The following is a 25,110-nucleotide window of genomic DNA, read 5'->3' as shown; positions in this document are numbered from 1 at the left end:
ATCCTGTGGCCCTTACACTCATTCTTTCTGCCCCTTCTTCCTTGATAATCCACAACTTGCTGGTCAGGGGGATTGATACAGATGCCCCAACAGTCATTTATTCTCAACACTCTATCAAGTTGAGTCTCTGTGTTGACCGCTTTTGAGACAGGGTCTCATGTATCACAAATACATGGCCTTGGATTTGCTAGGTAGCTTGAGACTGACCCTGAACTCATGATCCTCCTGTATCTATCTTCCAAGTGGCTGAGGCATGTCCAAACCACCGTACTTGATTTGGACAATGCTAGGGATGGACCCCAGGGCTTTGTGCATGCTAGGCAAGGACTCTACTGATTGAGCCACAATTCTGCAGCTGTGGCAGATTTGGTTCAAGCTGGTAGAATAGACCAATAAAAAGGCAGGTGAAGCATACCAGAGATATTCAGCCTTTTACAGGAAGAGGCGACTTGGCAGTGTAAGTTATTTTATTTTGGCAATAGCGAAGCGACACAGATTCATCATAATGTTAATCTGCCTTGAGTAACTGTTACATTAAATATACATCATATGTACTAGTTGTCTCCGTCAGCCTCCATTCACTCCTTAGAGATGCACATAGCTGGTACTAAATATGATACCCCAAAGCATTGGTAACCAGAGGTGTCCCAAATCAGACAGAGCAAACCAAGTTATCCCTGCTGTCCTAAGAAAGACTCAGTGACAGATGCACCCCCAAGCTGTATTCTCCATGGCTGGTTGAGAGACACTGAGGAAGTGGTTCTTTATCAGCTAACGCTGACCGGGTGTCTGCTGCATGACTAACACCACAGGAAAGGAGAGGGGCACAAACAGTGCTTGCTCTACAATCTTGCTGGAGCTGTAACTGGCTGCATGAAGAGTCAACGAGAGCACACACGAGGCAGTATGCCGTCCACAAGGGTGCCATAGAAGTGCACTAAGAGCTAAGGTGTGGAGGTGGGGGGAGGGGTGATCCAGGAAGAGGTAGGACTGCACTGGGTCTTCAAACTTCTAGACTTGGGTAGGGCATTGGCGAGTGGAAGGTCGGAACCTTGTAGGTTCCAGGGACAGGAGCAGAAGGCTGCATTGGGTAAGAGTGAAGAATACTAGGAAGATAGACTCTCACTCTTTACACGCTTCTCCTGGAAGTCACTCTCATGCCACTGAGGTATCAGTCGATGAGCAAACTTAAGTACTGTCTCCCAGAAGCCGGCTCCCAGAGGACGAAGCCATTGCCAACAGGCACCAGTTTTGTTCCTGAGGAGGAAGGGTTAATTCAGAATATGCTGACTTTGTTTCAAGTTACTGAAAATGTTTTAAGTGTTGTGAAACCTTTCAGGGAACGAGAAGGAACTGAAAAATCAGGGCCCATGGACACTTTGGGGGTTATTAAATGTCTTATTCATAAGCCTGCTGTCCTCCAAGCCCAGCCCTGGGTAGGTGGGGGCAACCACCCCAGAGTGCAAAAATAGACATCCATGAGAACCACACATACTGCACCACTGTCACCAGGACAAACAAGGTCTGTCTCCAGGGGACATGGGAACGCAAAACTGAGCGGTACCGTCACTTCCTGTCTGTGCGCATGTCTTCCCCTCTGTTATTTAAATGACTTTACTATGATTTTTAGAAAAGTTTTAGATTGGCAGCAACATAGAGAGGAGGTACAGCAATATCCCATGAGCCTCCCATCCGTAGGCACGGACAGACTCCCGTACCAGCCAGCACCCTTCATGGCGATGCACGGCAATAATGTACAAGATGTCCTGTACTGATGTGTCATTATTACCCAGAGTCCACAGCTACATCAGTGGCCACACGTGGTCCTTCTTTGTGTCTGGACAGCGCTATGATACATAATCATGGCTACAGCGTCCTACAGAGCAGTCTCATGGTCTGGCAGGTCTTCTGTGTTTAGCCTATACATTCCTGTCCATTCCCGAACCCTAGCCTGCCTCCCCAAACACTCATTGTTACTTCCTTTACAGTTTTGCTCTTCCCAGAATGCCCTGCAGTTGAATGAGATAGTATGTGGCTTTTCAGATCGGATTCTGTCGCCCCACACTGTTTCTTCGGTGCCTCTGTGTGTTTTTGTAGCTAACTCAGCTTCTTCTCAGTCCTAGATAAGAACAAGTTGTCTAGATCCCCTCTTAGGGATGGTGTTTAACACTTACGGAACGGTTAGGAAACAGCACAATAGGCGTGGAGGAAGTTTAGACCCAGAGAGCCAAAAGAGGGGAAAGGGTCTTAAGCAAACTGTGAAAGTTTAACTAGTTAGTTAATAAATATAAGCAGTAGCTAGGGCTGTAGCTCAGCGTCAGAGCCCCTATTTATCAGCACACAAAGGTCCTGAGTGTGATATTTTGCAACACACATGTGCAACCCAAGAATTGAGCAAAAAGTTTGCCTTTATTACTTGTAAGAAGAAACAAGACCAAGCGTCTCCCCACACGTGGCATTGGATAATAAGTAGTCTGCTGTCTGGGCTGTCTTTTTAGTGGGGATGTTAAAAACTTACAAGATGGCCAAGAAGGAATGTGTGCACAGAGGAAGGTTCATATGTAGAGAATCAGAAGAGAGAAAAACCAGACACAGAAATACTCACAGCCTCCTGCACACCCCACAGCCTCCTGCACACCCCAACGCCTCCTGCACACCCCAAAGCCTTCTGCACACATTCACAGCCTCCTGCACACACCCACAGTCTCCTGCACACTCCCCACAGCCTCCTGCACACCCCACAGCCTCCTGCACACACCCCCACAGCCTCCTGCACACACCCCCACAGCCTCCTGCACACACACTCACAGTCTGCTGCACACACCCCATAGCCTCCTGCACACACCCCACAGCCTCCTGCACACACCCCACAGCCTCCTGCACACACACTCACAGCCTCCTGTACACCCCACAGCCTCCTGCACACCCCACAGCCTCCTGCACACCCCACAGCCTCCTGCACACATACCCACAGCCTCTTGCACACCCCCACAGCCTTCTGCACACTCCCCACAGTCTCTTGCACACATACCCACAGCTTCCTGCACCCCCCACAGCCTCCCAGCTCTCAGTGTCACAGAGTGGTGCACTGGTTACAAGTGATGGACCTTCACTGATAGGTTCAGGAGTTTGTGTCCTTGGGGGTGGGAAGCAAGATGTCTAGGGAGGATTGTACAAACACCTGGATCTTTGTCAGTGTGAAGAAGCTAACAATCATATACACTGTATATGTGAGAACTTTCTCAGTGGTAGAAGGTAACAGTCGCACATATTCTATGTTTCACAGAAACCAGAGATCAGGCAAATCTTGTGGACATAAATCAAGAGGAATTTCTTTGCTCGAGGAATATGAAATACCACTGGAATGGCATATGCTGCCATGTCATTGTTACACAGACCAAGTGAAACTTCAACACTGTAAGTTCCTCAGAGACGGGCACCATGGCTTCACCTCACAGTCCCACACATTAGGACACAGCCAACATCAGATGAGTAAATCCTGTCTTTCTCCAAGGATAAAGGACCCCAGCAGTGGTCCCTACACGCACGCCTGTCATTAGATGCCATTGTCATCTGGAAGAATCTGGCTGCTGGATACCTCCTTCTGAGATAGAACGATTTCTTACGCACATTCTCGGCATCGCCAGAGCTGAGTGCTGAGTGTTGAACACTCAGGCGGTGCCAGAGTTGGGAGGCTGACACATTTACATTAAGATCATCTCTGGGCTTTGACATTTGGCTCCAGAACCACAATTCTTCCGTCACCACAGACACTGAGATGAACGCTTCTGAGAGGGGTGATGAGATGATGGTGCCATTACTGTTAATACCGCTAACTCCTGGTTGGCCTGGCAATCCCCAGACATCGGGGATGTTTCATTTCCTGTATTTTGATGATACCGACACTGTCTGTCTCATTCTGCTGAAGCGCACAGCAGCAAACAAGGAATTAGAGAGACTGATGGCATTTTCCAAGTAGACCAGCGAATTATTAGACCCATGGAAACAAGATTTCAATAAGAAACAGCTATTTCAAAGTTAAAAACGTGGGGAAATTCAGTGGATATCAAACCTACAGATAAACACCAGGACTATGCACTGAATGACTGTTGGGCTTATGTCCTTGATAAATTTGAAATATTTACCTACAGTTACACCCCTGTAATAAGTACAGAAAGAGCTTTTTCTGAAGTGATGTGCAAGGACTGACTGACTGACGTCTTGTTCAGCAGCTACAGTTTGCTAAGTCTGTGAGCAGGAATAGAATCAGAGAAACTGGAAATGTTTAAGAAAAAAAAAGCAACACATAAATCTTCTGGCTTACCCACAATGTATCAACAGCACAGAGAACTCAATACTAGAAACATCCAAATAAATAAGAAAACCATTCTAAGAGGATTTTTTAAAAAACAAAGATTATTTTATGAATTTGCCATAATAATCCACTAACAATATTCTATGGTTCCCAAGGAGTGTGATAACATCAATGGCTAGGGTCCAATCTGTTGGAAGGAACAGACCACGTTATTCTCAAAGGAGATCAGCTGTCTGTCATTCATTGTGACATCACAAGGACCCGCCCTGAAGCGGGAAGCGGGGGAGAGCTGTTATAATTGCTAGGCAGTTGTCCATCCCAGCAGAGCCCAGACTGCTCTTTGTCCTTGCTCGGGGAGGGTCAGGGCTGCAGAGAGGCTCATCTTTAAGGAGGAGGACCGGACCTTTCGGTGGCCAGGGGTTGGCAGATTCGGGTCTGAGCCCCAGCTGTGGGACTTTTCCTTGAAGTCAGCCCATGTGGCTGCTCCCCTTAAGGCTTCTCTCTGGATCCTCTTCTGTGGGTAAGGCTATGGACCACAGCATGGGAGACAGCCCTCTGACACCGAGCCACGCCCTCAGCCCAGGAGTCACTGAGGGGCAGCTTCTCCTTTCTCGGAGCTGACGGCACAGGATGAACCCAGTACTGCTCCTGTCTTAGGGGGGCGGTAGCCTGGGAGGCGGGCTCAGATGGGGGCGCCAGCCTTTCTCTGCTCTTCCTCCCACCTCCTTTCCATTTCCTTGTTAATTTACCCAGCTCTGTCCCTGCTTTGTTATGATTGTTGTTTTGCTGTTCTTGCTGTCACTTTGCACTGATCATGACAGATCGTGATACCAAAGAGGCCAGGCAGCTCCCTTCCCCGCTTCTGAGACATTTACGGGAGAGAAAGTCCTCATGACTTATGTGAGGTCTGGCCCAGCTCAACAGGAGATTGATGGTGAGGGCTGGGGCCAGAGCCTTGGCGTTAGTTAAATGGTTTTCTTGCCTGGCTTTCCCTCTATGCCTGTACATCTTCTGCAATGCTTCCCGTATGAGAAGTATAGGCAGGCGCCTGCAGAGAGAAGCAGGTGGGCATCTGGCCTCGGGTTCTGGGGCGCTCTCAAACTCTATGTGGCTTACCTAACTTGCTCACACTTCAATCACGTGGAAATGTCCCAAGTGAAGTAAAGTCTATAGTTAGAGGTGAAATGCAACCGATTTCTGCTGTACCATGATTAACTTTTCAGAACGAAACTGAAACAAGGTCCCGAAGATGGCTCAGTGGATAAAGGGGCTCTCCTCACAAATGTGAGGACCTGAGTTCAGACCTCCAGAACCCAGACAGAAGCTGGGCACAGTGGCACATCTGTAAGTCCAGCGCCAGGAAGCAGAGGCAGGAGGATCTCTGGAGCTTGAGATCAGCCTGGTATAAACAGGGAGTTCCACAACAGCCAGAGCTACCTAAAACTTTACTCAAAAACTTAATATGAAGAAGTGATTGAGGAAGATACTTGACATCCACCTCTGACCTCCACTCTTAAGTCTTCAAGCTCTTATTCATCCAATCAGGAAGTGCTACCCTGTGTGCCTGTCTATCCCCATCCATCCATCCATCCATCCATCCATCCATCCATCCATCCATCCATCCATCCATCCACCCACCTATCATCCATCTACCCATCATCTCCTCCCTACCCCCAAAGCTCTTATTTGCTATAATCTTCCATTTATGAAAAATTTAACCTAGTCTTACAAATCCCACCTTCTGTAATACCTTGTAACACTTTATTTCAGAAATATAATTTAATCCTATATTCTTCTAATCTTGTGTAAAACATTAAGGGCTTTGATTTTTCCAAGGTAGAATTAGTCTCCTTTCTGTTGTAGTCACTGAAGTTTATTTATAGATATCCACTGTAGAAATTACATAGTTTTATGAGTACACATATGAATTTCTACTTTGAAGCACTTTAGATATCTTTAGGATTCAAAGCAAGTCTGGGGTAGACATAACCTAGCATGGTGCCTGTAGCTACAGAGCAAACCACACAATGAATAAATAATGTGCTGTTTTGCCTCTGTAACGACTGCATACAACCTTTGGGGGCAGAGATGGAGTCTTAAATTATTGTGTATTCCCCATAATTCCTAACACAGTCCTGGGAACTCAGTCAACATTCCACAAATGTGCACTAATTTATCTGCACTTTCAGAGTGCAAGTTTCACAGGACAGGGTTCTTCTACCCCCAGACAGTCTCGAGGAAAAGTATCCATGTGTCCAGGATAAACTCTCTCTGTCAGACTTCCACCAAACATCTCCCAAACTCTCTTCCAGCTCTGATAAGGTCGCTCTGTAAAAAGAAATGTAACTAGTGCAAGACCGCAGCCTTCACAGATAAGATTAAACCAGTATCACAAAGACACTACCGTTATTGAAGAACGGCTAACCTTTACATGAAAAAATATAAGTCCTGAATGAGGAAGTTCAGTCAAGAGTGACTGAGCAAAGCAAGTCCTCAAAGTTCATTCAAAACCTGGTGTAGAATAAAGACTGTATGGGTAGCCCAGGAGCTAAGAGCGCTCGCTGCTGTTCCTGAGGACCCCAGCCTGGTTCTCAACACCATGTCAGACAGCTCACAACCACCTGTAACTACAGCGCCCTCTCTGGCCTCCTCGAGGACATGCACCTATGTGGCATACATTCATCCACACACATAAATAAAAATAAAATGTTCTTTAAAAATTGGTTTAGAGTAAAAGCATTTTCCCATGAAAACAGATGAAGGTTTTAGGCTCAGGTCAGCTCATAAAATCTAACCCAAGGGAACAAGGCCAAGTAACTACACTATAGAACTTGAGCACTGCAGATAAGGTCTACTTAGAGATACATCATGTAACATCCGGGTAATGGTAAAGTTAGGCAAACCAGTGTCCTGGTATCCTCCTCTCTAGAGCTCTCTGCCATGGTCCCATTTTACTTTCCCAGTTGCTATGGTTACTACAGGTTATATACTCACATCCTAAGATTCAGAGCTAGATCCACAAATTAGAGGACATATACATATGAGCAACACTAAATAGATTCAGCAGGTAGTAGGTGTGTGTGTGTGTGTGTGTGTGTGTGTGTGTGTGTGTGTGTGTGTGCAACAACAGAAAAGCACAGGTCATGGATTTGAGAAATGAAGGAGCTGGAGGGTGGGCAGAAATGAGATAAGCACAGTACTTGCAGGTACTGAGCAGGCTATATTTAGGGACATATACCTATATACATATATGCATGCAATAACAATGAAAAATGAAGAGGCCATGAATTTAAAGGAGAATGGGAAGGGTATATGGGGAGGTTTGGAGGGAGGAAAGGAAAGGGAGAAATATAATTATATTAATCTCAAAAAAAAAACCTCGGAAAATAACTAAAAATAAAAAATACATATGAAATTTCAAATAAAACAAAATAAATGTTTAAAGAAAAAGGAGTAGGCAAACCAGATAAAAGTCTAGTTTTTAAAAGTCTAGTAGTCAGGACAACTACAATTTTTAATTAAATAACTACAGATGACTAAACTAAAACAAATGTCCAGTGGTGAAACATATCCCACCAAAGACGACGTACATCACAGGACAGAGCAGAAAGATGCTGTGTATGCTACTGGGGGGGAAAAGTCACCAACAGTGATACCTAGCTCCTAACCTGCAAGCTACAGCAATGACTGACTCGGCAAATGTGCCTCACTGGGGCAAGAGTGGTATGAATGTTATGGGGTCAACCAACCACTCTCTGATTGGCTCATGTCACATGACAGACAGGTACTTTTCATGGGGCGAAGAACCCATGCCTGAGACGATCAGGGACGCCAAGGGAGAACCTACCTCTATTGCTCCGCTACATGAATGTAGTATTAAGATGCCTACCATGTACGTATATTTATACCCATGGGTTAATACGTCTCTTAACCATCGTCATAGAAGCGTCTTCTTGCAGTAGATGGTGACTAATACAGAGTCTCACCATTGGCCAACGTGCAGAGACTAGGGGACTAGAGAGAGCTCACCCCTAACTAATGACGATATCTCCATCACACCCCTCTCTGCAAAGCTCAGGGACCGAGAGTGGGAGAGGGGTCAGAGGGAGGTAATAGCCAGAAGTAGTAGATGACTGCAGGAAAAAAAAGTATCCCAGACATGATGTGGCTGTTACATGAACTCACAGAGGCTGTAACTGTGTTGCACAAGACTCATACAAGATCAACCCCCACAAAATCCTTGCATGGGCTGGGAAAAGGCCCACTTCCGTCTGCGGAGCGACTGCTAACTAATGCCTACTGGGGGAGGGAAAGTCAGTTTCTTCAGGGATGTGCCCCCCACCCCCGCCCCGATAGGCTACCCATGCTCAAGGCGATGGCCCTACACCCATGTACATACCGGCAGCACTAAGTGGGCACAGTGGATTTGAAAGAAAGAAACATGAGGTCAGGAGGGAGTAGTGGGAAGAACAGAGATTCATTATACACATAGACGAAATTCTCAATGAAATAAAATCTTTAGAGAAACCTTTTACTGTTGCCAAATTTTTGTGATCCTCCTACATCCGGCTATGTAATCCCACGTAGGCTACAACCCACTGTTTCAGAAGCTAGGGCCTAAGGTACCAGGTAGGAACAACAGGAGTCTAGCCTATAAGCAACATGGCTCCTCCAGATGCAGTGCAGTATGCTCATGGAATCGTCTGTCCTGGACCGTAGTTGGCCATGTGTCAAAGCTCTTGGTAATGATCCATGCGGTCCCAGCTTCCAAGGCAGTGTGGGACTCAACTCCTCTTGACTCCGAGAAGTCAGATGTAAAGCTGGAAGCTGAAATCCAAGACACTTGGCATTGGCGGGAACCTGAGCATTTGGGGAGACTAGATGATGGATGCTCAATGTGGGTGAGTCCTTGCCCCCATCTCACTGGAGTGACCCACTTTGTGGGTCCACAGAGAAAGGGACCCCTCTGCCTCGTGCGTGCAGTCCCCGCCACACTGTGTCTTTGGTTTTCTGTGTGGATGTTCCCTTGTGGGAACCCGCAGCCTCCTTTCCGTCCCTCTGATCTGCTGTTTGACCACTCAACATGGATCTCCTGCTCTCTCTCCTCATACGGCTTTCATGGTTTCAAAGGACTTATGTGTGAAGTTGCATTTCAGATGTATTTGCTGGTTTTCATGTAAGGAGCTGGATATTTAAAAATCTCTCTCTCTCTCTCTCTCTCTCTCTCTCTCTCTCTCTCTCTCTCTCTCTCTCTCTGTGTGTGTGTGTGTGTGTGTGTGTGTGTGTGTTTGCACACGGTTCCCATGGTACTCATGTGGAGATCAGAGGCCAACCTCTGGCTTCAGGTCTCACATTCCACATTGAGAAAGGACCTTTTCCCCCTGAGCTTCTGGGGCCTCCCATGTCTCCATCTCCAATCTCACTGTTGAGTGTCGGGACTTCAGACACATGTGATGTGCCAGGCTGTACTTGGGCTCTGGGATTCAAACTCAGGATCTTACACATGCACAGCTAATGCTCTACCCACTAAGCCATCTCCCTAGCCTGGGTTTGTGCTGTGGGATGGTCTGTATGTCAAATGCTCTGATTGGTCAATAAATAAAACACTGATTGGCCAGTGGCCAGGCAGGAAGTATAGGCGGGACTAACAGAGAGGAGAAAGGAGGGAACAGGAAGACACTGCCAGCTGCCGCTATGACAAGCAGCATGTGAAGACACCAGTAAGCCACGAGCCATGTGGCAAGATATAGATTTATGGAAATGGATTAATTTAAGCTATATGAACAGTTAGCAAGAAGCCTGCCATGGCCATACAGTTTGTAAGCAATATAAGTCTCTGTGTTTACTTGGTTGGGTCTGAGCGGCTGTGGGACTGGCGGGTGACAAAGATTTGTCCTGACAGTGGGCAAGGCAGGAAAACTCTAGCTACAGGTTTGGACATTTTTTATCACTTCTGAACCCCAATGATGTTAGAACTATAAAGAATATGTGCCAAGGACAGAGTTCTCATGACACATAGGTTCTTCCTGAAGCTCTTTCTTCTGTGTTGCCCCTACCTTCCTGAAGGGACTCTCCAGTAACAGAAACTCATGACCTAACCTAGCATTTCAGAAGGGTCTTGGCTACAATCACAGCATTCCTTCCTAAAATCTCTGTTCCAGGAAGCACAGAAGAGGTTGAAGTCATTGATATCTTCCTTACAGAAGTCTGTCACAGTTTGGATCTTAAATGTCCCCCCTAGTACTCATACACTGAGGGCTTGTTCCTCAGAATAGCAGTGTTCAGAGGCAGGGTCTTTGGTGGGATCATTAGGGCTCTGATGATATATATACTAATCCAGCAATGTATTAATAGCTATTGGAGGTGCAGGTCTGTCAGAGGAAACAGAGATCACAGGGGCATGAATGCAATTCAACACTCCTGGGCCCTTTCCCGGGGCTATCACATGCTCACTGTCAGTAGATGGCTGACGCGTCATTTGTAACTCTTTACTCATTTCCGAAAATCCACTCTTTTAAGCAGTTACATGTGCTTGCCACTGATTTCCACTCTGAGGGTATAGGGATGAATCCCACAGACGGGGCCAGGTTTTATCAAGTTCATAATCTTATCCATTGGATATAAATTCTTTATGTGCACTAGTGTTTTGCTTGCACGAGGGTACCAGATCTCCTAGAACTGGAGTTGCAAGTAGGTGTGAGTCGTGATGTGGGTGCTGGGAATTGAATCCGGGTCCTCTGGAAGAGCAGCCAGTGCTCTTAACTGCTGAACCATCTCTCCAGCCCCTGGATATAAATTCTTACAACTGGATTCCATAGCAAGGGATGATATAGCCTCAGAGCTGATAACTTTCCCTCTTGTGAAACTAAGTGCTAACGACTTAGCTATCTGTGAAGTACAATTAAAAAAAAATGCTTCCAAGGTCATTTCCAAGTCCACATTTGAAAAGAGGGATGAGATTTGGAAAGCGCATGACACAGTTTATAAGGAAAGCAGAAGAATCTTTGTAGGGAGGGGAGAATTCTGAGTATGTTCTGGTGCACATGTGCACACACCCATGCTTTTGCACATGGCTGACATGTATGAAGACCCTCGGGAAAGGGGACTAATTGTGCATGCTCCCGAATGGATGCATACACATCATCATGTTATGAAATTCCCATCTTCCTGCTCACTGATTCCTCCTCCTGTTATTTCATTCTTCATTCTTTTTCTATTATCATGATAAATAAGAATTCTTCATTTAAATTTTGGAGGGAGTTTATAAAGTCTCTCAAAAAATCTAACTAGAATTTTATTAATATTGCTTTGGATCTATAAATAATTCTGGGGACTGGACATGTTTATAGCCTCATTCCTGTGTGATCTGAAACGTGTAACATCTGTTTATTCAAATTACATCTTGTGTTATTCACTGGACACCTAAACATTTCCTGAGAATTCTTGTCTATTAGTAGTTGGCTTATTTCCCAGATACTCAGTTTCTTCTATGCTTTTCAATGGCATTTTTTTCCTTTTTAGCTGCTATATATCTTTCTAGCTGATAGCATCCATTAATTAACAAATAATTATTCAATACATTCATTTATCCTTTTTCTGAGACAGGATCTCATGTAACCCAGGTTGGCCTTGAACTGTCTCTGTAGTCAAGGCTGCTCTTGAAATCCCCATCCCCCGTCTCCGCTTTGCAAGTGCTGCGATTACTGGCGTGCCCAGCCATGCCCGACTCATTTATACATTATATGCAGTGAGTTCCTGGCCCCAAGGATGATGGATGGATTGCCTTGACCCCGCTGTCCAGGGTTTGACAAAGAACAGGAATCCGAATACTATCTTTAGTTCATCCGATACCATGCAGTGCCATGGACCATATCACATATGAATGCTACGTAATCCCAAAGGATGGGAATTACAAAATGCTTGGAACAAAAATACATGATTTGACAAGGGAAAGTTAGCTCAAGAGGAAACAGTAGCAGCACGGATTGCATCAAATGAAGGGCTCCAGACACAAGCTAGAAACTTCCCAGCTGACGATTAAAATGTGGTTCACCAATCACCGCAGGGCCCCTGATGCCTGGGAGGGGGGGATACAAGGATCACCAGTGTCCTGGGGGGGGGGGTGAAGGGGGAGGGAAGAGAGGACATGCAGGAACAAAGCTGTGGTGGAAGGGAAGAGTGGACCTGACGTGAGAGACGGGGGATCGGTCACCGCTTTGAGGAGTCAATCCCCCCCCCACACTGAACAGCCCTCCTCCCTTCCTCCCTCCCCCCCCCCCCTTTTATTTTGCTATCTGCCCCTGGCTGGCCTGAAACTCACTATGTAGCCCAGGCTAGCTTCCAGATTGTACAAGTTCTCCTGTCTCTCTCCTGTCTCCATCTCCTAAATTCATGAGCCACCACATGCAGCTGATTGCAATCTTTAAATAGAGGTTTGAAAGATTTATACACATGTAAACAGCAACAGAGACTAAACACGTGACAAATTTCTTTGGTCTCACATCGAGGGAAGCACAGTGTTCTGTCAGCGCTTTGTGATCTGAGGGAAAAGACGCATTAAGAAACAGTGGGTGCTGGCCGTGGTGGTGCACGCCTTTAATCCCAGCACTCAGGAGGCAGAGGCAGGCGGATCTCTGTGAGTTCGAGGCCAGCCTGGGCTACAAAGAGAGTTCCAGGACATCCAAGGCTGTTACCCAGAGAAAAACCCTGTCTCAACCCTCCAAACCCCCACTACAAAAGAAACAGTAGGCAACAAAATCATATCAATCCACAATGTCGAGGTAAAGGGAAATGTCCCCATTCACCGATCAGCAATGTGTGCGGAGTGTCAGAGGGTCTAAGAATAGTGCTTGGATTCCTGCCCTTGTCAAATGCAGGAGAGTGGGGTGAAAGGTGACTCATACATTATTCCTGGTGCCAGGAACCCACTGCGCTTTACACTGCCAGTGACAGGAGAGGAGAAGCCGAGTCCCAAGCGAGACCAAGTGCATCCGATCGAATAAACCCCAGTGAGGAAAGGGTCCTAACAAGGATTTTGGTAGCAGGGTAGAACAGGACTTTGAAATCACGCTGCTTTCACAGTTCTCCACTGTTGCTGCAGACGAGAAGACCCTGCAAGACCATTTTCACAGCTGAAATGATTTTTATTGAACACCCCAAAGTCCCAAGTAGAATGGCGACATAGATGTGCGTACAGAGAAATTTATAAACATATCTTAGATGAAGTCTTTGATTTTTTTTTTCCCTTGGAGACAGGGTCTCCGTAGCTCAGGCTGGCATCCAGTGTATGGTACTCTACCTGCCTCAGCTCCCCAAGTGTGATCCCCAGCCTGAGCCTCCACACCCAACTGAGGTCTTATTTTAAACCTGCTCATGGGTGTCTCCACAGTTTCCCTTGACTTTGAGCTTCCCCTTCAACTAGGGCTGGCTAAGAACTTCTGGGCTCCACCTGTAGTAGAAGCAAAATTCAGAGTATACCATCCAAATGAAGCCCTCTGAAATGACTCGGAAGTTCATAATTTCTCCTGCCTGGACTTTCCATGAGCTGCCTGCGAGCATTTTGATCCAAAGCTATTTGCCCTAGCTGGGCAGAGAAGGAGAGATGAACTTCCATGTGCACCAGACACCAAAGTGTCCTCCAACAATCTCTACTGTGCAAGCTGAGAGATGAACTCACTGGCCGGTTTGCCCCAGTGCTAGGACGAAACCCACTGAAACTTTTTTTTTTTTTGAAAATGGTCTCAAGTCATCGAAATAATTCTCTTGCGGCCCCCACCCAACCCAGAAAGCAGGAAATACCTTTCCTGTATAACAATCACAGGGCAGGTCTCCAGGGCTTCCCGGGACTTGCATGCCCCCAATTCCGGTTTCTGGTCCCTAACCGCTCACTCTATATTTGTATCAAGCTGCCTGTAGGCTGTTGTGCATTTGGTTTATAAGATAACCTGGGGTCACTGAAGTCTAAAACAATCTGGTGTTTCCAGGAAGCAACGTCCTGACCTTTCAGGATTTGGTCTGTTTTATTGAGTGTGTTGAGTTTTTGAATAGTGCTGTTTATAGCGCCAAGTTGGGTGTTTACACTGTGGGTCCTTGAGGGTGCCTAACTGTACAGGAATAGGATATGCACACTCATAGACTCTCTTGGCTTATGAAGAATTGATTCCTGTTTCTTCTGTGGACTGGTGTCACGTAAGGAATGCTATTTACACATGGTTTTCTGCCACTGTAGTTTTGAAATAGCCACTTGCTTAGAAATGAGTAAATATTTGCCAGACAAATAAGACAAGAGTTGATTCTAACTTTTGCATTTCAGGGCAAGAAAGAGCCCAACCAATGGCCCTTTTTATAGATAATGTCTCCCCCCCCCCACACAACCCCCTCCCTGCTTTCAAAGCTGTACTGTGTTACACTACACGAACAGTATATTGTAGGAATAAAGAGAGAAACGAGCACGAGCATGCCCACAGAGGAAGCAATCTTCAAGACGCCCAGGCTGCTGTTGGATCACCATTCTGTCATCCATCAATGGTCCAACTACTGTAGATTTTGCCCTGCTGTGTGTTCAAACCTAGGAATTAACTTGCTTTGTAACTAAGGTCAGAGAGAAGGACTGCGTTTTCCTTTAACCCAGGGGAACAGCAAGGCGTAAAGCACATTTTAGCCATTTTAATATCGCCGTGGAGATGGGAAAGGAATGCGAGCTTCACAGAGAGCCCTTTGTATTTTAAGATCTGTCGGTTACTAAGCCAGTTTCAGAGGATTCCCGCAGCAGAGCCTGAACGGGAGCACATACTCCTTTCCCGGGGAACAGTATGTTCACTGCAGCGTGGCTCCTGGGCGCTTTTCAATTTTTCTTTAATAATTTATTGGAGTTTTTTTTTCTTGTTTCTTTAATGCAAAAGCTATTATCTTATAGCAGGCAATAGTGAACAGCCTTTAAAAAAATCTGAACCTGTGAGGTCGACACTCTGCAACTTCCTTCATATCCCCCACTGTCCTTATGCCCCCCACTATCATTTTGCACTTGTTTTTTTTTAAATATTGCTTTATACAAATAAGTTTGGACGTGCGTAAAGCCCTGCGCCAGTATCCCACACTGGTGTGTGCAGGGTGAAATGTTCCGCCGGGTGTGTGCATAGGCTAGAGCAGGGGTTCTCAACCTGTGGTTCTTGACCCTTTTGGGGGTTGCATAGCCTGAATCAGATATTTATATTATGATTCACAACAGTAGCAAAATCAGTCATGACGGAGCAAAGAAATAATTTTATGGTTGGGGCTCACCACAGCACGAGGGTCACCGCATTAGGAAGGCTCGGAAGCACTGGGCTAGAGAGGGGGCCGAGAGCTGGTTCGCTGCTGCCTATACCCACCTCTCAGCTTCAGGGCAAGCCATCCCAACTTTTATCTTTCCAAATCCTTATCTGAGAGACAGGATTTCTCTTGCTACAGGCTCCTTCTGGGAACTAAAGAAAGTCCATACGGATTCTAGCACAGATTGCTACACACTAACTACTCAATGGTGCTGCTGCTAGCATTCTGGCTAAGGGGCGGGGGGGGGGGGGGGTCTTCCATTGTGTGCCACAAACAGGATGTGACTATTCTTGACTCCACCCTCAAGATGGCATCCAGGCCTCTGTCACTGTGGGTCCCGGGAGGGTTTGTGAAATGACCAGGCTGCTTCTGCTTACACTGACTTTTCCTCCCATCCTCATAATATTAGAGAATTTACTCGATGGTCTTCTCTTCAATTTCCTAACTTCCAGTGACTGAGATGCCCACACCACACTGCATATTCTCACTAGTTCATGAGGTGCACACTCTGCAACGTGTCACTTTGTGTATTTTCAAGATCTTCAGACTACTGACACTGGGGGTCGGGGCTGCGCTGTATTTTTCATTCAATGCCCAGCACCCTACACGATGCCTGACTATTACTGTCCGGCAGATGTCTGTGACCTGAACGGCCAGCCATCCAGTATGAGTTCAGAGCCCTGCAGACTTGGTAACTCGATGCGATGTTCTCACTTCTCAGAACTGTGGCATCTCGAACTACACTTTCTGTATCTAGCACACTGGCATCGGATTCCTTCTTAAGGGCTGTAAAGATTAAATAGCATTGCAAAAGGTCCAGGCTAGCTGACCTATCTGATCTGAGTCACAAAAGCAGGGGTGGGTGGCCCTGGGCTTCCATACAATAGACACAGGGTGGAGATTTGCTGCAGACAGATGACTGCAATGTTGTAAAAAGGAGGCTTAAAGTATGCTTGACATGTCCCCCATGCCCCCCAACACTTCAGACACCTCTCTTGAGTGATGTCCCCTGGAGACACTATTTTATTGAGAGATGTTCTCATATAGCCCAGGCTGGCCTTGTACTTGCTACATGGCCGAGGATGACCTTGAATTTCCAATCTTTCTGCCTCCACCTACCAAGTGCTGAGATTACAACCTCCATGCCTGGTTTATGGGGTGCTGGAGATGGAACCCAGGGCTTTGTGCATGCTAGACAAGCATTCTGCCACACGAGCGCATCCCCAGCTGCACCATCGTTTTCTTTGTGGACATATTCTCTTCTTATTTGGTTTCAGGCTAAGGGTTTCTTTTCCCCGACTGTCTGAGTCCTCTTTTCTGCACTCTCTCCAGCCCTGGAATATGGGCTTGTTAGGAAGTTTCTGCCCTGTGTCAGAGCTCTGCATGGTCAGGAAGAGATGTGCAGTCTTCCTGCCGACCCAGGCACCTTCATTGGCTTCCCAAAGGGGCCAATCTTTGTCCCCTTCCTCGAGGCTAGTGTGGCACTACTTCCCGTGGTTCCATTTCCCAGTTACCCGCAACCACAAAGTCTCTCTGCAGATGTGTTTCCTTTTACACCACAGGGAAACTAAGCCACAGAGGCTCATCTTTTAGTGTCCCTTCCAAATAAAAGACAATGTCATTCCCTTCTAGTAGTAGATGCTCCCAGTCAAGGGGGACCCTTCTACCCAGACCCATCCTGCCCTCACTCCTGGAGATGAGTGTTCATTGCTAATGCCCCCCTTTTGAATATATATATATATATATTCATCTATTTATTTTACATCTCAGCTGCAGCCCCCCCCCCATTTCCCCTTCTCAGCCCCTCTCTCCCATTCCCCGCCCCAATCTCCTCCTTTTCTGTCTCCATCCAGGAAAGGGCAGATCTCCTATGAGTATCAACAAAACATGGCATGTCACGTTGCAGTAAGACTAAGCACCTCTCCATATATTAAGGCTGGACAAGGTCCAGTATGAGAAGCAGGGTTCCAAAAGCCAATAAAAGAGCCAGAGACAGCCCATGTTCTCATTGTTCGGAGTCCCACAAGAGAATCAAGCTACACAACTGTAACATATATGCAGAGTGCCTAGGTCAGTCCCATGCAGGCTCCCTGGTTGTTGGCTCAGTCTCTGCGAGCCCGTATGAGGCCAGGTTAGTTGATTGTGTGAGCCTTCCCGTGGTGTCCTTGACCCCTCTGCCTCCTACACTCCTTTTCCCTCCTCCCCTGCAGGATTCTTGATCTCTGCCTAATGTTGTTCAGCTGTGGGCCTCTGCGTCTGCCTCCATCAGTCCATGGCTACCCTTTATGTACCCACCTGAGCACTCAATATCACAGCCTGGGGGGTTAACACATATCTTAATTGTAACATGCTCCAAACCAAACCTTTCTAGTTGCTCAGGTCTGAAAACCTTAGAGACATCTCCACTGTTTTTTCTCTCACATTTGACATTCAATCACCCAGAAACCATTGGTAGGCTCCCTCAGTACATCCAGAGCTACCGTTTCCAGCCTGGTCTGAGGCACCAGATTAGTATCTGGACCACTGTACTGGCCTTCCAAGTAATCCAGCGACACATGTTCCCCTCCTTTGCACCTGTACTGTTTGTTCCCTCTCGTTCCCAAGCGAAGTGCCTCGGTCTTGCTCACTCTCTCCTGGGGGTTATACCTAGACATGCGCAAGCTGCTCCTCCAGGGCTTGGGTTTACAAGGCACTCTCACCATGTAGCTCCGGCTGGTCCGGAACTTGCTTCTTGGCCTTGGGCTAGTGACCCATCTGCCTCTTGGGTGCTGAGATTATAAGCATGCCACCTTGCCTTGACCTACACTGATTTTCCACAGCTGGAGTGGTCTTGTTAAAATACTACCTCATGCCAGGCATGATGGTGTATGCCTTCAATCCCAGCACTGGGGAGGCAGAGGCAGAGGCAGGCAGATCTCTATGAGTACAAGGCCAGCCTGCTCTGCAGAGTGAGTTCCAAGACAGCCAGGGCTACATAGTGAGACCCTGTTTCAAAAGAACCAAAATAAATAAATACATAGGTAGATAGATTGATCGATCAACTGATAGAGACAGATGATAGATAGATGAATAGACAGACAGACAGACAGACAAATAATACCACCTCATGAAAACCCTCTGCTCAGAACGGTCCAAAGGGGGCCTGTCTCATTTGAGCAAAGTCACCTTCCAGAAGTTGACCAAGCTCTACAGGACCTGCCTGCTCCGCCTTTTGGGTGACAGATTTTCCTGTAATAGGCCAAGGAAACCCTTGCCTACTGGGGTCACCACAGGGGCTTCCCAGGTTCACCTCCTCTCCAGACTATATAATGTATAAGCCTCGCATGGTACTGGAATCGCTTAGACAGGAGCAGAGTGACAGCTTGCACGCACAGCTTTGCCCTTGACAGGGCATCCACACAACTGTCAGTGCAGTGGTCCACACTGCGTTCTGAGCGTCCCCCCTCCGCCTCTCATCAGGCATATACGACAGAGCAGTCTATACCTCTGCTTACACAAATGTTCCCCCAAAACACAGAAGTCCAACAATATGGCTCCCCATCAGGCATTTATTGCTCTTTCAGCTTAGACAAGCTGATCAATCAGTGGTCATTTATATCATAAGCAATGCTGCCTAGTAACAGAGCTAAAACTTTATCTGTATCAGGTCTCCAGGGGAAGAGAGGGATAAGGAAGTGAAAGAGTTGAACTTGAGGAGGTGAAGGGTCCAGCACCGCCTGTCTCTGCACCCTTGTTCCAGCCTTTAGCCTGGAGTGCTCCTTTCAACTCCTGACCTGTTCCTGCTCATCTTCAACTCCTTGGCCAAAAGCCACACTCCTGACTTCCCCTCGGGTCCTCCTCCCATCGGAGTACCTCCCTTTTCTGTTGCCTTCTTGCATTCTAATTTTCCTAACAATTCACTTTATCCATAAAAGTGCAATTCTGCGGTTTTGGTTACCCACTGTCAATTGTGGTCCTAAAGTATTAAATGGAAATTTCTAGAAATAAGTGATTCATGCTCTTTAAATTGCACTTTGTGCTGAGTAGTGCAATATTAGTCACTTAGTAATTGTCTTGGTTTTCAGGGTGACTGTGGGGGCATCTCAGCACGTGCATTCCTGTAACCCGTGTTTTTAATGTGGCCTTTGAGCACCAGGAGAGGCGATTGGAGCAAATTGACAGTCTCTGCAAAGAGAAGTCTCAGTTAAACAGGGAAAGAATAAAAAAGATTTGCTGAGGTTGCTAAGAGCCACATACTAGGAGAACAAGCAGAAAAACATCAGGTTGGGTAGAATCCTTTCAGAACCCGCTGGAGGTCTTGAACCTATCTCGCGCCTCACTGTTTATAATTTACCTGCTGATTTTGCTTGTTTTCTTCTTTCCTTTCCCTCAGGCTGAGGTGGGCTTTGGTTGTTTTATTTATTTAGTGTGTGTGCTCTCACATGTGCTGTAGGAAGAGGACAGTTTCCTGAAGTCGGTACTCTTCTCTGACCATGCGGGTTCTTAGCATCCAGCTCTGCTGCTCAGGCTGGGTAGCAAGTGCCTTTATCTGCTGAGCCACCTCGCCAGCCAGAGGACTTTTTTCATCTTTTATTTTTCCTCCTTTTACTGGCAATTCTTAGTAGAGCAGAGCCCAGCACATGGTAGTGTATTCTTCAACAGTTATCTTATTTATGAATAACTCTATGCTTTCCCTCTGTTTTAGACTTAAGTTTCTCCTTGGTATTCTTTTCTGAGTGCGTGGGAAGAAGGGAAGTGTGTTTTGTTTTGTTCTGTGACACAGTTTCACGTAGCTCAGGCTAGCCTGGAACTCATTACGTTGAGGATGACCTTGATTCTACTCCTCCTGGTTCCAATTCCCAAGTGCCAGGATTACGAGTCTTCAGCAGCAGGCTAGCTAGCAAAATGTTTTTATTGCTCAAATAAAACACAGTGAACACGGTATTCGGGACTAGGAACAAGGACTCTGGATCCAAATCGCGTGGGTTTAAAGAAGGGCTCTGCTGCCCACAGGGCAGTTTTTCCTTAACCTCTGTGTGCTTAGGGTAGGGACAGCGCCTGTCTTAGAGCTGACACGAGGAAGGAATGAGTTACCACAGGAGTGACATGTCCAGAAGGATGCCCAGCACACAGGCACCGTCAGGACACACTTTAACGATGAACAAAACCATCTTTAAAAGGCCTTTATATCTACACTGTATTTGTTTCTGGAGATTTTTCTTTCTTCCTACTTCTTCCAGGCCCTCTTCCTGAAGGTCCCACCCACCCACAGCCTCCAACTTCCATCCACTTAGCCAACCACTGGACTACGATGTCTAAGGGTCCAGATGTTACTTTTCTCTCCTTAGTCAGGGAGTTGGTTGGGAGCTGCCTGCTGCTGTTACCCACACCTTCCCTGACCACAGGACTCCCCTGTTCTCCACCTGGCCTTACAGCTCCCCATCTCTCCTCCAAGGACTCCTCAGTGCTGTTCCTCACATCTCTCCCCACCCCACCTTCTCCTTGGATGGTTCCACTCCCAGGCACCAACTGAGGTCATCCTAAGGACACCCAATCTGCAGCCGTCCCGAGAGCCTTCCGACACTGCTGTTTTCTTTCTTTAGCTGCTTCTCCTCTCCTGGCACCATCTCCCCACCCCTCCATCCCCCCTCCATCCCCCCCTCCATCCCCCCTCCATCCCCCTCTCCATCCCCACCTCCAGCTCCCCATCCATCCCCCCTCCATCCCCCTCCAGCTCCACCTCCATCCCCCTCTCCATCCCCCCTCCAGCTCCCCGTCCATCCCCCTCTCCATCCCCCCTCCAGCTCCCCGTCCATCCCCCTCTCCATCCCCCCTCCAGCTCCCCGTCCATCCCCCTCTCCATCCCCCCTCCAGCTCCCCGTCCATCCCCCTCTCCATCCCCCCTCCAGCTCCCCGTCCATCCCCCTCTCCATCCCCCCTCTAGCTCCCCGTCCATCCCCCTCTCCATCCCCCTCTCCATCTCCACCTCCAGCTCCCCCACCATCCCCCTCTCCATCCCCCCTCCAGCTCCCCCTCCATCCCCCTCTCCATCCCCACCTCCAGCTCCCCCTCCATCCCCCCCTCCACCCCCACCTCCAGCTCCCCCTCCATCCCCCTCTCCATTCCCACCTCCACCCCCCTCTCCATCCCCACCTCCAGCTCCCACTCTCTAGCTAAGCCAGTTCATTCTCCAATTTTTAATGCAGCTGTAGCTTTTTTCTCATTTCTAGGCTGGGTTCCTTCCTCTGCACTCTCTTCCCTCCTGTGGAGCCGGCATCACTAACAGTCTCTTCTGCTTGTCCGTCAGCTTAGGTCCCCCCAGAAAGGAACTACCATGCACAGTATCTAGGTCCTGCGAGTGTGGTCCCTGGCGCAGGAACAGGCATGAAGATGTATGGGCACACAGCTTCCATACAGAGTCATTTGTGACTGAGTAACCTTGTAACTCGGAACTAGACCCTGAGTACATCTTGGTCTCTCCTGAAGATATTAATTCTCCCAGAAACACTTAGGCTCAGGCAGAAGAGGCAAAGAGAGGCAAAAGGCTGTATTTGACAGTGGAAGTGGCATTGTGACTACTTTGGTGTGAAGGCACAGAAGGATGAGGAGCCCTTGTGCCGGTTAATGACATCAAATGCCACTTCAGCAAGTGGCTTCTTTGCATTCTTCTAAGCACAGGGCCAGCTTATCAGGAATGTTTAGCAAATGAGTTTTCAGGCTCCCTGCCATGATGACCAATGCCATATATAAATAGAGAGGACTGCCTAACGGTTACCTGTGACTCCCACCCCCATGCAGCCAGCTCGCTCCTCTCTCTCCCCGCCCCCTCTTTCTTCTCTCTTCCTGCCCTGCTCAGTGCTGGGGACTGAACCCAGGATCTCATGTATTCAAAGCATCTTCCACTAGCAAGCTGCATCCCCAGCCCAGAAGAGCCAGCTCTGCGGCCCACCGTTGGGCTTTCGGTCCTCCGAGGGTCGGGCACTTACCTGTAATGTACATCCAAACACTCCGATCATCAGCATGGCCACCGAGAGGTAATCTGTGAACACATCCCACCATGGCTTCAGCACCCGGAAGGCGGGCTGCTGCTCGGAGAACTGGCGAAACTCGGTCACTGGAATCATGCTTCTGGGAAAAAGGCGAATTCTGGTTAGTAAACTTTTCTTTGGACATCACATAGGGCATTTTTCTTTCTTTTTCTTTTTTCTTTTCTTTTTTTTTTCTTTAGCAACATCTGAAATGCTTTTGTGAACCGCAGGAGCAGGATGTTCTGTAGTCAAAGGGACCCACAGTGTTCCTGAGCCGGTGATGGACCGCCAATGGAAAACTGAAGAGAGCCACACACAGCTGAGTTAGTCTGGTAACCAAGCTCCCTCCGAGCTCCTCGGATTCAGACATACCCAGCTACTCCCTGGACCCCCACTCCCCTCAAGTACAGCATGAAGATGCCATAGAGATGGGGTGCATGCTCTGACGTGTCTTTGCTATTCCTTGCCTGAGGTTATGCTGTGGTGTCCACGTCATCTCTGTACCCGTCTGTCACTCCTTTCCTGGGACCTATTCATGGGCGCTTTGCTTACTCTACAGGGAAGGAAACCATGGCTACGCGGCCACTGTCCTTTAGTAGACTGGGATGTGTGTGTGTGTGTGTGTGTGTGTGTGTGTGTGTGTGTGTGTGTGTCATTTTCTCCTCATTTTTTGTCGAAATGCTCTTGCTTCCGTTCCTTTTCTGTTTCTTACATGTCATATTTCACTGTGAATCTCAAACATATCCCGATTTTCTGTTCTGAGAAATCAGTTTGCCCTGGAAACTTGCTACATTTTGGATCAGTGTTCCCTAGAGGGCCAGTGTTAATACAGGAATGGCCACCAGCCTGTGGTACTTCTGGGAAGGAGGAAGACCTTTCAAAGACCAGGCCCAGTAGAAGGAAATTAGGTCACTGTGAGTGTCCCTTGAAGGGACCCTGAGTGCTTGCTTCTCTCTCAGCTTTCCAGCTGTCACATGACCAGCAGGCCTTGCCTAGATGTAATTCCATGCCAAAGACCCAACCAAGAGTCAGAGGCAAACAGACGACGGCTGAAGTGTTTAAGAGCATGCGCCAAAGGAAACCTTCCATCTTGTAAAGTTGGTTTATCCCAGGCATTTCTTACAGTAGTACAAAATGAACATAAAAATAGAATCTTTATAAAAATGACTGCTAACTGCTCAGCATTAAATGGGACATTAATGCCCCTCCCAAAACCCAGGGAACTAAGGAAGAGGAGCGGGAAGAAGATGGGGAGAAGTGCTGTTTTCTTGATCCCTGAACACATATCCACCGTGGATACCTGCGCTTGATCTAAATGAGACTGGGCCCTCCAACATTCCACAGTGAACCGGGGCGGAACTTTGAGGCCCATGACTGCCTGAGGAGCTATCGGAGGGAGTGGTTGCTGGAGGAGGAAACCAGGGTCCTCTAAGAACAGCAAGTGCTCTTAAGAGCTGAGCCAACTCTCCATCCCGTCCCCCAAATATGTGAAAAGCTACAGCTATGTAACCGACAGCAGCTGCATGCACAGGGTACACCTGAGACTCTGGCGAAGGAAGCAGGCGCACCTCCTGGGTCTGTTCTCTCACATGCCCATTCTCACAATCTTTCCTGTGACCCAGGGCTCCTGTGAGTGTGTTGGTGGCCACAGCTCTGAAAGTTATCATAATGTTCATTCTATCTTGCTGCTTTACCACTCTTTATTTAGTCTTAGTTTGGTTTAGTTTTGTTTTGAGACAGGGTCTCTCTACATAGCCCTGGCTGTCCTGGAACTCACTATATAGACTAGACTGGCCTCAAACTCACAGAGATCCATCTGCCTCTGCCTCCCGAGAGCTGGGACTAAGGGTGTGCACACTACCACACTCAGCTACAACTGTTTCTTAAACAATAATTTGGGCTTTCCTCTTTCGGGTTTATTCTTTAATAATGTTGAGAATTTCAGCCCTCAGCTCTTACAGCCTGTCTCCTTGACATCTGAGCAGCATTGATGTGGTTTTTCCGTCTTCCCGGAACACAATTCCACACTAACCCCACCAGCTACCACCGGCTTCTGGAGAACTGAGCGTACTACGTCACACATGTGCTCCAGCCCCAGTTTGCCTTCCGCCACTGTGACCAAAGGCAGCATGGGGAGGAAAGGATTTACTGGCTCACATGCCCTGATCACAGCCCATCTCTGAAGAAAAGTCAAGGCAGAAACTCAAGCAGGGCAGGCACATGGGGGCAAGAACCGAAGCAGAGCTCTTGGATGAACCCTGCTTGCAGGCTTGCTCTCCATGGCTTGCTCAGCTTGCTTCTTTGTACAACCCAGGACCACCACCCCAAGGGAGACACCAACCCTAGTTGGTTGCCCCCCCCCATCAATCATTAATCAAGAAAATGCTCCCCCCCCAACCTGCCCTTGGGGCAAGCTGATGGAGGCAATTCCTCAAATGATGTCCTCTCTTCTTCGATGACCTGGAATAAAGTTGACAA

General features: G+C 47.7%; 1 protein-coding gene across 5 annotated transcripts in view; it reads right to left on the bottom strand.

Annotated features, from left to right (window-relative positions):
* Lrrc8c (leucine rich repeat containing 8 VRAC subunit C) overlaps positions 1–25,110 on the bottom strand; it is an 81,244-nt gene that overhangs the window by 10,434 nt on the left and 45,700 nt on the right. For 4 of the 5 annotated variants that reach the window (XM_076546870.1, XM_006985838.4, XM_042257762.2 and 1 more), the window contains one exon: positions 22,591–22,729. In XM_076546870.1, coding sequence (XP_076402985.1) covers positions 22,591–22,729 — 139 coding nt within the window. Of the gene's footprint in view, positions 1–22,590; positions 22,733–25,110 lie in introns of all 5 variants that reach the window. The other variant, XM_016004397.3, reaches the window with a different exon arrangement.

Source organism: Peromyscus maniculatus, chromosome 10 (assembly GCF_049852395.1).
Source record: "Peromyscus maniculatus bairdii isolate BWxNUB_F1_BW_parent chromosome 10, HU_Pman_BW_mat_3.1, whole genome shotgun sequence".
Classification (NCBI taxonomy): Eukaryota; Metazoa; Chordata; class Mammalia; order Rodentia; family Cricetidae; genus Peromyscus; species Peromyscus maniculatus.
The sequence above is the reverse complement of the archived record's forward strand: the minus strand, read 5'-3'. Positions and strand labels throughout refer to the sequence as shown.